The sequence below is a fragment of the Canis aureus genome, chromosome 12 (assembly GCF_053574225.1).
Source record: "Canis aureus isolate CA01 chromosome 12, VMU_Caureus_v.1.0, whole genome shotgun sequence".
Taxonomy (NCBI): Eukaryota; Metazoa; Chordata; class Mammalia; order Carnivora; family Canidae; genus Canis; species Canis aureus.
This window is the reverse complement of record NC_135622.1, coordinates 9,238,162-9,253,504: the sequence shown is the minus strand read 5'-3', so window position 1 is coordinate 9,253,504 and position 15,343 is coordinate 9,238,162. Positions and strand designations below refer to the sequence as shown.

The following is a 15,343-nucleotide window of genomic DNA, read 5'->3' as shown; positions in this document are numbered from 1 at the left end:
AGACCTCCTGACTCTCAGTAAGGACCTCAATATATGATGGTAGGTGTTCCCAAACATTTTTAAGCATATAGATATTCATATTAAAGAGGAACTGAAGTCTTAATCAAGAAGTAACATCTTAGTGATAAATGTAAGGCAAATAGCAATAAGTGTCTAGTCCCTTAAGTTGGGTATTAGGGACCTAAAGTCAGTGTATTAGAAGAGCGAAACTGGCTGGGTTAAAGAGTATGTGGATTGCCATAAACTCTTTTGCTCTTTTTTTAATGGTTTTTTTCTTTTTTTCTTTTTTTTTTTTTTTTGTGGTGGGTCACAATATGTAAATGGAATAATTGCTATGCCTAAAGATGGCCTCATGAATTATGGCTGCCATTCTGCTACACATAAAAATGAGAACTAAAACCAGGAACAAATGAAAAGAAATAACTATCCTCAGAAAATCTGAAAAAATGAAAGGATTTAACAAAATTAGCAAAATCCCCAAAACTCTACCTGTGAGATATGTAAATCAATGCAAACTTTGGGCACTGGCACTGTGCTAGTGAAGAACACATTTGGTTTTGTGAAGAACACATTTGAGACAAATGTCCATAATATCTTAATGGGAAAAAAAAAAGGATTCTTACTGGCATTCTGAATATTTTCTATAGTGTTATCATGCTGTCACTTACTGTAAAAAACATCGTAAAGTTCTTTTATCCTGTGTTGACACAAAAGTTCTGACCATAACACAAAATTCCAATTGAAATACAGATAGCTCAGTCATTTTGAAGCTATCTGACATTACCCAGAGACAAGCCTTTTTTATTTTTTTTTATTGGAGTTCAATTTGCCAACATATAGCATAACACCCAGTGCTCATCCCGCCAAGTGCCCCCCTAACTGCCCATCACCCAGTCACCCCAACCCCAACCCAAATGAACTCTGTTCATTTCCCGGAGTTAGGAGTCTCTCATGTTTTGTCACCTTCACTGATATTTTCACTCATTTTCTCTCCTTTCCCCTTTATTCTCTTTCACTATTTTTTATATTCCCCAAATGAATGAGACCATATAAAGTTTGTCCTTTTTGGATTGACTTATTTCACTCAGCATAATACCCTCCAGGTCCCTCCACATCTAAGCAAATTTGTCGTTTCTAGTGGTTGAGTAATATTCCATTGTGTATCTAGACCACATCTTTATCCATTCATCTTTCGATGGACACCGAGGTTCCTTCCACAGTTTGGCTATTGTGGACATTGCTGCTAGAAACATCGGGGTGCAGGTGTCCCGGCGTTTCATTGCATCTGCATCTTTGGGGTAAATCCCCAGCAGTGCAATTGCTGGGTCATAGGGAAGGCCTATTTTTAACTCTTTGAGGAACCTTCACACAGTTTTCCAGAGTGGCTGCACCAGTTCACATTCCCACCAATAGTGCAAGAGGGTTCCCCTTTCTCCACATCCTCTCCAACATTTGTGATTTTCTGCTTTGTTAATTTTCCCCATTCTCACTGGTGTGAGGTGGTATCTCATTGTGGTTTTGATTTGTATTTCCCTGATGGCAAGTGATGTGGAGCATTTTCTCATGTGCATGTTGGCCATGTCTACGTCTTTCTCTGTGAGATTTCTGTTCATATCTTTTGCTCATTTCATGATTGGATTGTTTGTTTCTTTGCTGTTGAGTTTAATAAGTTCTTTATAGATCTTGGAAACTAGCCCTTTATCTGATACGTCATGTGCAAATATCTTCTCCCATTCTGCAGGTTGTCTTTTAGTTTTGTTGACTGTTTCTTTTGCTGTGCAGAAGCTTCTTATCTTTTTTTTTTAATTTTTATTTATTTATGATAGTCCCAGAGAGAGAGAGAGAGAGAGAGAGAGGCAGAGACCTAGGCAGAGGGAGAAGCAGGCTCCATGCACCGGGAGCCCGATGTGGGACTCGATCCCGGGTCTCCAGGATCGCGCCCTGGGCCAAAGGCAGGCGCCAAACCGCTGCGCCACCCAGGGATCCCCCAGAAGCTTCTTATCTTGATTAAGTCCCAATAGTTCATTTTTGCTTTTATTTCTCTTGCCTTCATGGATGTATCTTGCAAGAAGTTGCTGTGGCCAAGTTCAAAAAGGGTGTTGCCTGCGTTCTCCTCTAGGATTTTGATGGAATCTTGTCTCACATTTAGATCTTTCATCCATTTTGAGTTTATCTTTGTGTATGGTGCAAGAGAATGGTCTAGTTTCATTCTTCTGCATGTGGATGCCCAATTTTCCCAGCATCATTTATTGAAGAGACTGTTTTTTTTCCAGTGGATAGTCTTTCCGGCTTTGCCAAATATTAGTTGACCATAAAGTTGAGGGTCCAATTCTGGATTCTCTAGTCTGTTCCATTGATCTATGTGTCTGTTTTTGTGTCAATACCACACTGTCTTGATGACCACAGCTTTGTAGTACAACCTGAAATCTGGCATTGTGATGCCCCCAGATATGGTTTTCTTTTTAAATATTCCCCTGGCTATTCGGGTCTTTTCTTATTCCACACAAATCTTAAGATGATTTGTTCCAACTCTCTGAAGAAAGTCCATGGTATTTTATAGGGATTGCATTAAATGTGTAAATTGCCCTGGGTAGCGTTGACATTTTCACAATATTAATTCTTCCAATCCATGAGCATGGAGTATTTTTCCATCTCTTTGTGTCTTCCTCAAGATCTTTCAGAAGTGTTCTGAGTTTTTAGGGTATAGATCCTTTACCTCTTTGGTTAGGATTATCCTTAGGTATCTTATGCTTTTGGGTACAATTGTAAATGGGATTGACTCCTTAATTGACTCCTTAATTTCTCTTTCTTCAGTCTCATTGTTAGTGTATAGAAATGCCACTGATTTCTGGGCATTGATTTTGTATCCTGCCACACTGCCGAATTGCTGTATGAGTTCTAGCAATCTTGGGGTGGAGTCTTTTGAGTTTTCTATGTACAGTATCATGTCATCTGCGAAGAGGGAGAGTTTGACTTCTTCTTTGCCAATTTGAATGCCTTTAATGCCTTTTTGTTGTCTGATTGCTGAGGCTAGGACTTCTAGCACTATGTTGAATAGCAGTGGTGAGAGTGGACATCCCGAGACAGGCCTTTTGCAGTCTGTAAGCTCCTATAAGTAATGGCTATGTTGTTTGGACAATTGTGGAAAATTTGCTTAAATTGTCATGAACAAAGCTTCTATTAATCTCTACTTTCTCAGCCTTTCTCAGACATATAGTAGGCTTGGAATAAATGAAAAAATCAGAATTGATTACAAATTCTCTTAGACCACAGTGACATCAACAAAATAGGAGACTAGGCAGTTATGTGCCCTCTGTACCCCCTGGAAACATGAAAGAACAACTAAAGACTGACTAAAATAACTCTATAGGAGCTCTGAAACCAAAGACCGAAGGCAACCAAGTGAACGCCCAATCAAGAAAAAGCCACATTCAATATGGTAGTAAATTTTGTTGCACTTGTATTGTCCCTTGTGGCACCCTTTCTCCACATGAAGGGACAGCCTTTTCAACAATTGGTGCTGGGAAAACTGGATATTTCATGCAAAAAGAATATTAAGTTGGATTAATATTAATATTAATATTAATATTAAGTTGGATCCTTACCTTACATCATATACAACAAAAATTAACTAAAAATGGACCACACATCTACACGCAAGATTAAGACCATAAAAATCTTAGAGGAAAACATAGCAAAATAGCTTTGTGACCCTGGATTTGGTAGTGATTTCTCGGATGTGACACCAAATGCACAGGCAGCAAAAGCAAAATTAGATAAATTGAACATGTTCAAAATTAAAAACTTTGTGCATCAAAGGACACTGTCAACAGAGTTGAGAGGAAATACAGAGAAAAGAAAAAAATATTTGCAAATCATATATCTCATAATGGTTTAGTATCCAGAATATATAAATTGCCCTATAATTCAATAGTAAAAAAACTCAACAACTCCATGAAAAACATTGGCAAAAGGGAGCACCTGGGTGGTTCAGTCAGTTAAGTGTCTTGACTTCAGCTCAGGTCATAATCTTGGGGTTCTAGGATAGAGCTCCATGTTGGTTTCCCTATTCAGTGGGGGGTCTGCTTCTCCTTCTCTCTCTGCCCCTTCCTCCACTTGTGCTCTCTCTCAAAAAAGTAAATAAATAAATGTAATCTTAAAAAAATTGGCAAAAGAAGATACACAATTTGGGGCACCTGGGTGGCTTAGTCCATTGGGCCTTAGACTCTTGGTTTTGACTCGGACCATGATCTTAGGGTCCTGGGATTGAGCTGCAGTGGGGCTCCACATTCAGCACGGAGTCTGCTTGAGCTTCTCTCCTTCTGCCCCTTCCCACTCTTGAATACATGCTCTCTCTCTCAAATAAATAAAGTCTTAAGAAAAGATATACAATTGGCCAAAAGTATATAAAAAGATGTGTGATATCACTAATCATTAAGGAAATGCAAATTAAAACTACAATGAAATACCACTTCACATTCATTAGGATGGCTGAATATATATAAATATAATTTAATATATATTAATAAATATAAATATATGAATACATCAGAATATAAATACATTCTGATATACATATATATGTGTATATATATATATATATATATAAATTTTAGAAGTATTGGTGGAGATGTGGACAAATTGGGACACTTGTGCATTTATGGTAGGAACATAAAATGGTATAGTCACTGTGAAAAATGTTATGGCAGCTCATCAAAAATTTAAACATATGGGACTCAGCGGTTGAGCATCTGCCTTTGGTTCAGGGTGTGATCCTGGGATCCAGGATCGAATCCCACATGGGGCTCCTTGCGGGGAGTCTGCTTTTCCCTCTGCCTGGGTCTCTCCCTCTCTCTCTCTGTCTGTGTCTCTTATGAATAAATAAATAAAATCTTTAAAAAATCTTCAACATAGAATTACCATACTATCCAGCAAGCCCTACTTCTAGATATATACTCAGAAAAAATTAAATATAGGGACAGGGACTCAAACAGAGTTTTGTACACACATATTAATAGCATCCTTATTCACAATAGCCAAGAATTGGAAGCAAATCAATGCCTGGCAATGGATACATAGATAGATAAAATGTATTCTGTACATACAATGGAATATTATTCAGACTTAAAAACAGGGCAATCTAAATACATACTACAACATGAAAGAACCTTGAGGACATTGTGCCAAGTGAAATAAGCCTGTCACAAAAAGACAAGTACTGAATAATTACATTTACATAAAATACCTAAAGTAGTCAAATTCATAGAGACAAAAGATGGAATGATGGTTGCCAGCAGCCAGTGAGAGAAAGGTATAGGGAATTCTTTAAAGGGTATAGTTTCAATCAGGGAAGATGAAAGAGGTCTGCAGATAGATGGTAGTGATGGTTGATGGTTAAGTAACATGAATGTACTTAATGCCACATTCAAAAATGGTTGAAATGGCAAATTTCATGTTACCACATTTTATTGCAATAAAAAAAATAACAAATAAAAATATCTTAGACCAGAATGTCTCCAGATAGCACCTTCAGTCACCGAATGCTTAGGTTAACACCTCTTCCTTTCACTGTGGCCAATAGAGGCTGCCTTGACAGTTGCATGGAAAGATTTTATCTTTAAAAGCATCTTTAACTCCCTAATGCTGCTGGAGATCATAAATACAATGTCTACGTCACATACAAGCCCACACTAAGTTGTATTTTTATAATTTTATTGCCAGTTATTGCCAGTACCTAAATATTTTCTTTTTATCTAATTTGAGGTGTGATAGTTCATGTATATTAACAAGATAAATGTTTTGCCACATAGATAGCAAAGTTAGTAAATGACCATTTGATTGATGGAATTAATTCTGGAGCAATGTATACCAGAAGCAGTCTGATCTACATTTCTCTTTCTTTTCTTTCTCTCTTTCTTTCTCTCTCTTTCTTTCTTTCTTTCTTTCTTTCTTTCTTTCTTTCTTTCTTTCTTTCTTTCTTCTTTCTTTCTTTCTTCTTTCTTTCTTTCTTTCTTTCTTTCTTTCTTTCTTTCTTTCTTTTTTTCTCCTTCCTTCCTTCCTTCCTTCCTTCCTTCCTTCCTTCCTTCCTTCGTCTTTCTTTCTTTCTTTCTTTCTTTCTTTCTTTCTTTCTTTCTTTCTTTCTTTCTTTCTTTCTTTCTTTCTTTCTTTCTTTCTTTCTTTCTTTCTTTCTTTCTTTCTTTCTTTCTTTCTTCCTTTCACAAGAGAGCAAGCACAAGCAGAGGGAGTGGGAGAAGGAGAAGCAGACTCCCCGATGAGCAGGGAGCCCAGCAGACAGGCTCCTGACAGCCTGAGATCAGGACCCAAACCCAAGGCAGACACTTAACTGAGCCACCCAGGTGTCCTTCTCTATCTCAATTTAAACATCCCAGATTTATTTAAGTCATGTATATTGATCTCCTTACCTAAAATAATCATCTTCCTTCATTCTACCTCCTTGAATTCTACTCAGTCTTTAGGGCCTAGCTAATGGCAAATTATTTTACAAAAAATTTCCTGACAGTCCTAGCCCACATTCATCTTCCTAACTTCTAGTCTCTATTTAGTTATTTAGTGCTTAGTAACAAATATCTTGCGTTATTTGCTATCTTTTGTGTTTTAGAACCAACTGAAGTGTACTGAAAAATTAGCAACTGCGGGGGTCTGGGTAGCCCAGTCTGTTGAGAGTCTGACTCTTGGTTTTAGCTCAGGTCATGATCTCAGGGTCCTGAGACTGAGCCCTGTGTCCCACTGTGTAACTTAGTGCAGAGTCTGCTTGAGATTCTCTTCTCTCTCTCTCTCTCTCCCTCTGCCACTTCCCCCCAACTCTCTCGTTCTCAATAAATAAATAAATAAATCCTTATTAAAAAAGATTTAAAAAAAAATAAAAAAAAATAAAAAAGATTTTATTTATTTATTCACGAGAGACACACACACAGAGGCAGAGACACAGGCAGAGGGAAAAGCAGGCACCATACAGGGAGCCTGTTGCTGGACTCGATCCAGGGGTCTCCAGGATCACGCCCTGAGCCGAAGGCAGACACTTAACCGCTGAACCACCCAGGCATCCCAATAAATAAAATCTTAAAAAAAAAAAAAAAAAGAGCAATTAGTTCAGCTGGAAAGGATAGCCCAAAATACCATTACAAAGTAAATTTGTCAAAACCAAGTTATAAACTTGTTGATCTCTTTAAAGTCTAATGCAGCTGCATGTGAACACCAGTTCAAAATTACTACTGATATGAGTTCTTTAATCAGTTAATTCTAAAAACTGGCTTATGGGAGACTGAATTTCCCTTTCTCTTATCCCTAACACACACACACACACACACACAACACACAGAACACACATTCTCAACTATACATACTGGCAACAATGTTTCTATAAGTAGCAATTATACAGAAAGAAACTTTGGGTGCCAAGGCAAAACATTTTTTGAGTACCCACTACCTGCAAAACACTTTGCTAAACCCTGTGAATAAGGAATTCACACCTCTCTCATCATCTTTAGCCCAAATTCAGAGTCTATTACATTGGTGGTTAAGGCATGCCTCAGGACATTGGACCTCTGGGTTAATCCAGGAATTTTTCTCTTGGAGCAGATGTGAAATGAAACTGAGGGGAAAAAAAAAGTAGGAGAGGAAGTGGAGCACAGTTGTCTTCCCCTGCTTTAAAAAACCATGTATTTAACAAACTGAAGAGTTTCAGCCTTTGTAGTTAAGACTACCTATTACCTTGAGTTCAAATTCTTTCTTTTAATATATAAGATTTATTGAAATTTTACTGTTTGAGCAGAACCGAGAAAGCTGAATATTATTTCAGGTTTTCAAGCCATAAGGAAAAATAGTGTTTCTAGGTTTTCCATTCAACTAGGAAAATTATAGCTTCATATTTGCAACACTAAAGCTAATGCAGTGTCAGCACCTCCATCAAATTCTGTTGTTCAGCAGTTTATAATTCAAGCAGAAAGTTTCACTCCAAGCCCAAACTTGGCCTACACAATCTCAAAGAAAATGGAGAAAAAGTTATTTTGGCTAGTGCTGACTTATAAAAGCAAAAGAGAGGGTGCTTTTACAGAATATTTTGAAAAACAACTTTCAGAATTTGAGAATGTCACTGAGAATTACTGAGCTGACATCCTTCTTTCTTAAAGTCATAGATATAACCCCAAATTCCATGACATCATGTCAACATTAGCAGTATCTTAACTACTTTCATGAAATTTTTCACCAGGTGGAATTCCATATCAGATGGAATTACTGTTCTTAGAGAAAAAAAATGCAGGAGAAAATAAGGACAAAAAAGACTTTGGATATATTTTCCTTTAAGTATGGATTCTTTAGTGCAAAGTCCACACATACAGAAAATGAAAAATATCTTTTTTCTAGTTTTTAACATACATTGGAATGGCAGGCTGGAATTCTCAGAAGCAACCTTTCTCCATCCAAATGTTAACTTGGATCTAGAAACAACTAAGTGTAGAAGTGGATTCCTAGCAACAGGTGAGAAGAGCTATTGGCTCCCCAATGAACTAAATGTTGGTAGGTGTGATGGGATGGGGAGCTAGCCTGGTCGGGATGCTGTGCAATTGGAAGTCATGTGGCAGGTTGGTTATAAACTGCCTGATGCTTTTTTGCCACCCGGTGGCTGAATCTAGCAGCCAATCCCTCAGTACTCCAATCTCTTACAAAACCTGCAAAATATATCAAGTCTTTGATATCGTGGAATCAGGGTACTGCATAAGAATTTCACCTTTTCCTATCCGCACAAGGCTCACTTGTACTAAATACGTTGATATCTTAGCTACTCCACCTCTCTTTGCCAATAGTATTCAGTGAATCTCTACTACAGGCCAGGCTACAGATGAATCAAACAGGATTTCTGTCCTTCAGGAGAGATCAAGAGGAAGCCAACAGATCATAAGACAACTCCAGTATGATTTTGGAGTGCATCTGTGCGACTTCCCTGAAGAGGATCTTGAGGTGTCAGAGCGACAGCACCTCTGTTCCCCAGCACTCAGCTTTCTCCATCCTTTGAAATCGCACTGATTCACCCAGCATCCCCTCCCTCCTCTTAACGCCCACTCTCAGCAGATGAGACCCTGGGCCCTCTAGTGGGAGGAGCGACCAGGCCTGGGAGAGCAGAAGCAAGAGGTTCTCGGAAGGGGAGGCGGCGTTGCCTGGAGGGTCTGGCGGGGCTTTGGCCGTGACAGGGTCCGAGAGGACCTACAGGGCTCAGGCTCACCTGATTGAAGTGTGCACCGATGAGCGAAGGTTCCCATACCTTAGAACTGTTGCTCGAAGTCCCGCCTTTCTCTTTCTTGGGTGCCATGCAAAGGACGGGAAGAGCATTGGCGTCTAAACTGGGCTCAGGCCCGGACTAAGCGTCCCCGCTACCATAGTAACCGGAGCCACGCCCAGGTCCTGAACGACTTCGGCTCCCCTCCCCCAAATCTGCTCTGAATCCGCTGGCCAACCGTATCCGTCGCCACAGCAACCGAGCTTCTCAGCGCGCGGCTACTCCCAGGCGGGACTTCCAGACCCCTTGATTAAATTTTACGATTTTCCAGCAGAACAACCGTGCAAGTACGGGAGGTCAGGCCCAGGCTGGCCTGGAGCTCGTCTGCCTACTTCCTTTTACTCGCTTTGCTCCTCTGCTGCTTCTTGGAGCCCATTTGGTCCGACGCATTGTCTGAAAACTCAAAATCCCTGAAATCCCGTCCATGATTTCTACACATTTTTTTCTTTTTTCCCCATCCTGGGCAACTTAGAATGGTGAGCTGACTCCCTCCAGAGACATCCCATGCCACTTTCTCATCCATTCTAATCTTCTTTATGTGAAGCCAACTTTATCTCCCGGACCTCCATCCTTTGCTTTGGTCTTGGGTCCTCTTCCCAGGGACTTCCTAAACAGGTCAGTCTGATCACTTCTCCAAGAGGTCCTTCAGAGAACTGTAGTTGAGATTATGGTCTTTCTAGGTCTCTTCTCTGCCTAATCAGCACCAGTTCCCTCAAACTGTCCTCCACTGGTGAGTAGTCTTTCTTTTTCTCCCCACCCTTCACACACACCACTACCTAAAGGTGGTCAAAGTCCCCTAAATAGTAATCATAGTAATAATAGTAATGGTAATAACAAGAGCTCCTGTTTCATGATCACTGGCTATATCCTGCACATAGTTATATCAATTAATTCTTACAACCACCTTTTTTCAAGTTCCACAGTGTGTGCTTGACAGTACCAGGGTTAGAATCCAGGATTGCCCAGGTACCCAATCCACTGTGCTTAATTAACCTCCTCAGCAACTGTTTTAGGACTGCCAAAATGAGAGATCCCCCTCTTTGAGGTGCTATACTTAATTTTATTAATTTTTTTACTATAGTAATACTAATTTAAGGACAGACAGGGGTAGAACTCAACCAAGGACGCTTTGCTTTTAGTACCTGTAAAATGCAATGTTTAACTATTCCCGTGAACCCTGCACTTGCTGGGAGGTGAGATGCATCAATGATCCCAATGGGCCAGGGATGGCTAAGGTGACCCATATGACCTGCAGCTTGATTTCATTCAGCACAACCTGCCAGCTGACCTTCTACAGGGGAAGGTGTTTCAATGGTTTTTATTGCTTTCTTTGAGGAATAAAATGTATGTGAGGGCCCTAGTGATATCCAGCCACTACTACCTTACTTCACTGGGGGCGAGAGGCAGGTTTAAAGATGCTGCTGCTTCTCAACTCCAATTCATAATTTGAACCAACAAAGGGCAACTTTTTCCGCCCGGCCCAGTTCTTTAATACAGATATTAAAGAGGACGCACAATTTCTAGAAACAGTCTTTTCACAGGAAATTTCCAAAAAATATCAACTTTTCCCTTCTTGCTGCAATATGTATATTTATCTTCTGGGAGGGACTACATTCATGCAGCCTACTCAGAAATCATATCTGGAAGCCTTCTCTTGTCTGATGCATAGTGAGCCCAGAGGAAACATGCCAAAAAGAGATTTTCCTGAGGGTCTCCAGAGCAACCACCTAGGCTGACACTGGTACATTATCATAGAAATCTCTCCAAAATTTTGTCAGTCATTTAAATTTTCTTTATAAGATGAAAACTGTCTTTGGATTGCAGCTTGAATATAAAGATGAATGGCTTACAGACAAAAAAATGTAAGTAATCATTGATTACATCATTCTACATTTTGATTATAATTCTTCCCATAGGTTTAAACCATCTGGGAAAAAGGTCTTGCATTTTTATTAGAAAAGCAGTAAAAAGTTTGTTGACCTTCCAGTTAGATTTCATAAAAAAGTTAACTAGATGTTTATGTATGGCATACTATGTTAATAATTTTCTTTCTTCTTGAATGCATATGCATATTTCAATATAAATCAATATGGATAATCAGTTTGGCCAAATCACTAGTGGATGATTAATAAAATAGGTTGCAGATAAGAAAGTGAAATGAAGAGGAAAGATGGAATAAGGAGAAAAAAAGTAAAATTAAGTGTTCTTTAAAATTGCAGAGAAAGTGTCACTAGCTTTGTCTTATAAGTGAGGGCTGTCTAACCCCAATTTTTGCAGCAATAAAGTTTTTGTGACATATATTGTGGCAAAAGCTGATTAGCTGTTCATCAAACATTTCATTCTCTTTCCTCCTACTGTGAGAGTCAGACAACATTTTTCAGCCTTTCTTATCCTTAGATGGGAACATGTTACTGCGTTCTAGCCATGGGACATGAACAGAATGATGTATCAGCACATCCAAGCCTCGCCCTTAAAAATATCCCCCAAGCATTATTCATGCTCTTTCCCCAATTGGCTTGGATATTGGGGTGACACTGAAAGCCTTGCATTTCTGAATGTTTGCTGTGGCACAGAGGTTCCAGAGTCTCCCTTAGCCCTGAACTCCACTCTTTCTCCACCAGATGCATTGCTTGGGACCACTAAGTGAATAAGAAATAGACTTTTATTTTCTTAAGCTGCTGACATGTTGGCATTTGCAATAGCAGCTGGAGTTACCTTAACTACTCTAACATTTTTGATAATTTGCATTTGAGAGTCAGCTTTAGATAAACCTAACAGTAGCCAGCCTTCCCCCACTGGCCTAGGAAAACAAACTTGTGACTTTCAAGTGGGCAGGATGCAGTGCTGGCCACCGTGGGAGGCTAAAAAATCGAATCCTTGCCCTTCCAGAGACTGCAGCTAGAGGTATCCACTCTTTACCTTGCTCTCCACCTGCTCCCACAGTACATTCTTTCACTTCTTTATCAAGTTCATAAATTTCTTAAAGAAGATGTTTGCATATGAAAGTAATACAATAAATTAGTCTGCTTATGTCACATATGCCTATGGACATTTTTGCTCATTTTTCAGAAAACGAACCATGACTCTTCACTAAGACATCTGTGAACATAAATTATGATCTAGCAAATGATTTGGAGGAATTGAATATTTTAAATGTCAAATATAAAGATTTCAGGATGGAATAATGTACTTCGCTATCACTTTTTTTATAGTTTCCTTTGTTAAAAGTCCTAACAAGATTTTGTAGATTTTTTTATGTAGAAGATTTTTTTAAAAAGCCGATTTTGAGAATGTGAAATGAAAGCTTCTTGCCTTTTGCCTACTTTTGGCCTGTTTCACTATGCTACAGAAAGTGGCACTCTAGATAATTTATGATACAAAAGGGGAAGACATTATACAGTAACCAAATTTATAGGAGGTTTCATCATAGAATTGGTCTGTTTAATTTCAGAAAATAGGTGTGAATGACAATGTTCATAGTTTTAAGAAGTGAAAGCCTTTCAGCTAAAAAAGGGACCCTGCCAAGAATAAAAAAAAAAAAAAAAAAAAAAGCATTGCCATCTGTCACACATTTATGCTTCTTTGGTATAATAAATTGTTTCCCCAACTATATATAAGTTGAAACTTTATAAGCATATACTTTACTACATAAATTTTCCCATATGTCAGTGGCTAAAACAAAACTGGACTATTTGGAGGATTTTCTTTCACATGGTAGGGTTACTCCTGGCTTGTCTGATTTAATTTTTTGCATTTAATACTGTTTCATTCACCAAAGACTGTCTACTTTTAGGGATGCGCTGCTTCTTAAGGATACTATGATTACAGAATGTTACTTTTAAAAGTTTTATGCTTCAATTCTAATAGTGTTCAGTGAACTCTTATCTAGGCATGAAGTCTAGGCATTATTTCTCATATCTGAAAGGCTCTAGTCAGCATATCATGCACCCAGTGTTCTTAGTTGTCAGGTAACCACGGGAGCTATGGACCAATTCACTTCTAGGCCAACATTTTAGGTATTCAAGGTACATTTAGCTACAAAAGTCTGCTTGCCTTTGGCTAAGGAGGCCTCACAGTATGCACTGATTTCTCAGATTGGCATTCTACATCTAAGAACACTTCTCACAATAGGTTTGTCTTATTTTACCATCATGATCTTTGCACTTCTGACCTTCAAAATACAATGTTGTAATGTACTGTCCTTGAGTTTTTATTGCTGTGATGCAGGGGGCTTGATCTCTTTCAGTTATAAAGTTTCAAAACATATGGAGAATATTACACCTGCATTCAATGGTCAGCATTAGCTTCCTATTCAGTTGTGAGTGCAATTTAAAGTGTTGACTTTAATCTTTAAAGCCCCTCATTGTTTAGAAGCCAGTTACTCCAGATATCACATCTCTCTCTATGCATCATCGTGGCAATTAAAATCAGCTGTAGTGCTTGCAGGTCAGAATCCCCAGTGAATTGTGGGGAGCTCAGGAGTAGATCATTTTCTAAAGAAGAACTTCCCTAAGAACCCTCTGTTTCTGTGAATGATAAAAGTATAATAAACAAAGTTTACAGTTTTGCCCTTGAATGTCTTGTAAACCTATAGGTCTCGGGAATCGTAATTAAGTGATGCGGCCTTAATTTTTATTTTATTTTATGTTATTTGTGGCCAAGAGTTTAGAATACCAAATCTATTTTTTAATGAATCACAAAAATGACAGTTGTGAATATTAGAAATAGAAAAAGCTAAAATTCATCTGTTTTATATTTGTTAGTGTGGGAGTTTTCACTCCAGTATGCTCTCACTCAAGTTTTTCTTTGAATCTAATTTTAAATGTCTTCAGTGAAGGGATTTGCTGTAAATCCTTTGGGGACTATTTCAAAATCCATAACTCATGGTAAGTCATTTCTCTGAATGCTTAGCTAAATGTTTGATTTCTTAATGTTTTATCAAATGTCTGTCACTTATAAATGTGTGCTATGTTAAATAATAACTTTCTTTTTACTGTGTACAAGGTTCAAACCTATGGTTGATGTGAACCTACATTAAATCATATGCCAGGCCATGAAACAATTTTTTTGGAAAGAAAAGATATTATATGTCCATCTGTGTCCATAGCTGTATCTATATCTATATATTCTGTTGCTTAGGTTTCTCTGGAGAACACTTACTGACTACACTGATCTTTAAGAATGAATTTTTTAATTTTTAAAAAAGGTTTCTTTATTTTAGAGAGTTTATGAGTGGGGAGGGGGAGAAGGAAGGGGAAAGGGCAGGGGGAGAGGGAGAAAGAAAATCTCAAGCAAACTGCCCACTGAGTATGGAGCCTGACATGGGACTCTGTCTCATGACCTATGGGATCATGACCTGAGCTGAAATCAAGAGTCGATGGCTTAACTGACTGAGCCACCTAGGCGCCTCAAGAGTGAATTTAAAAAAAAATTAAGTTTCCTACAGTTTAACATGTGGTGAATTCTTTGAAAAATCACATTTATTAAACACACAGCTTTTATTATATGTATCTTATTTGACATCTTTTCCCCCCAGATGTTGATAAGCATTGGCTTCTACTTGGAGTATACAGAGATATTCACAATGCTGGTATCTTCTATGTTTTTAAGAAATTTAAGAGGAGATTTCGTTGAAATGTAGAGTCTTTCTGGTAGCAATGTAATGGGAAGAGAACCTTCTCATTAAAATCTACTTTCTGTTTTGTGAAGATGTCAACCTGAAAAAGGAGGAGGGACTTGCTAATATTAAGGAAAAGTTCCTACCCTCCATTTCTGTCTCTTTCTGAATACACATAACTCAGAAAATACCCAATGAAGGCTCTGCCTTATGGCTGACATAAATGGAAATATGGAAAGAATATGAGGAAAAAGAAAACACTTGGGAGTCCAGCATTAGGAAGAAAAGGAAGATTATAAGAAAAGACTCATTCAAACATAAAATAATTTCAGCCAATGCACAAGTCAATCAGAACAAATACTGCTTCTGAAGGTCATGTTAGAGGCTGCTTTCTCTGCTTCACCCTATTTCTGAATGAATCTATTCAGGTC

At 38.4% G+C, this 15,343-nt stretch overlaps 1 protein-coding gene across 4 annotated transcripts in view; it reads right to left on the bottom strand.

The window, feature by feature from the left end:
• SPAG17 (sperm associated antigen 17) overlaps window positions 1-9,467 on the bottom strand; it is a 219,259-nt gene extending 209,792 nt beyond the window's left edge. For 3 of the 4 annotated variants that reach the window (XM_077842670.1, XM_077842669.1, XM_077842673.1), the window contains exon 1: window positions 9,242-9,467. In XM_077842670.1, the coding sequence (XP_077698796.1) occupies window positions 9,242-9,348 (107 nt within the window). In that variant the 5' untranslated portion in view covers window positions 9,349-9,467. The remainder of the gene's footprint in view (window positions 1-9,241) is intronic. The other variant, XM_077842672.1, reaches the window with a different exon arrangement.
• Between the last annotated feature and the right edge of the window lie 5,876 nt (window positions 9,468-15,343).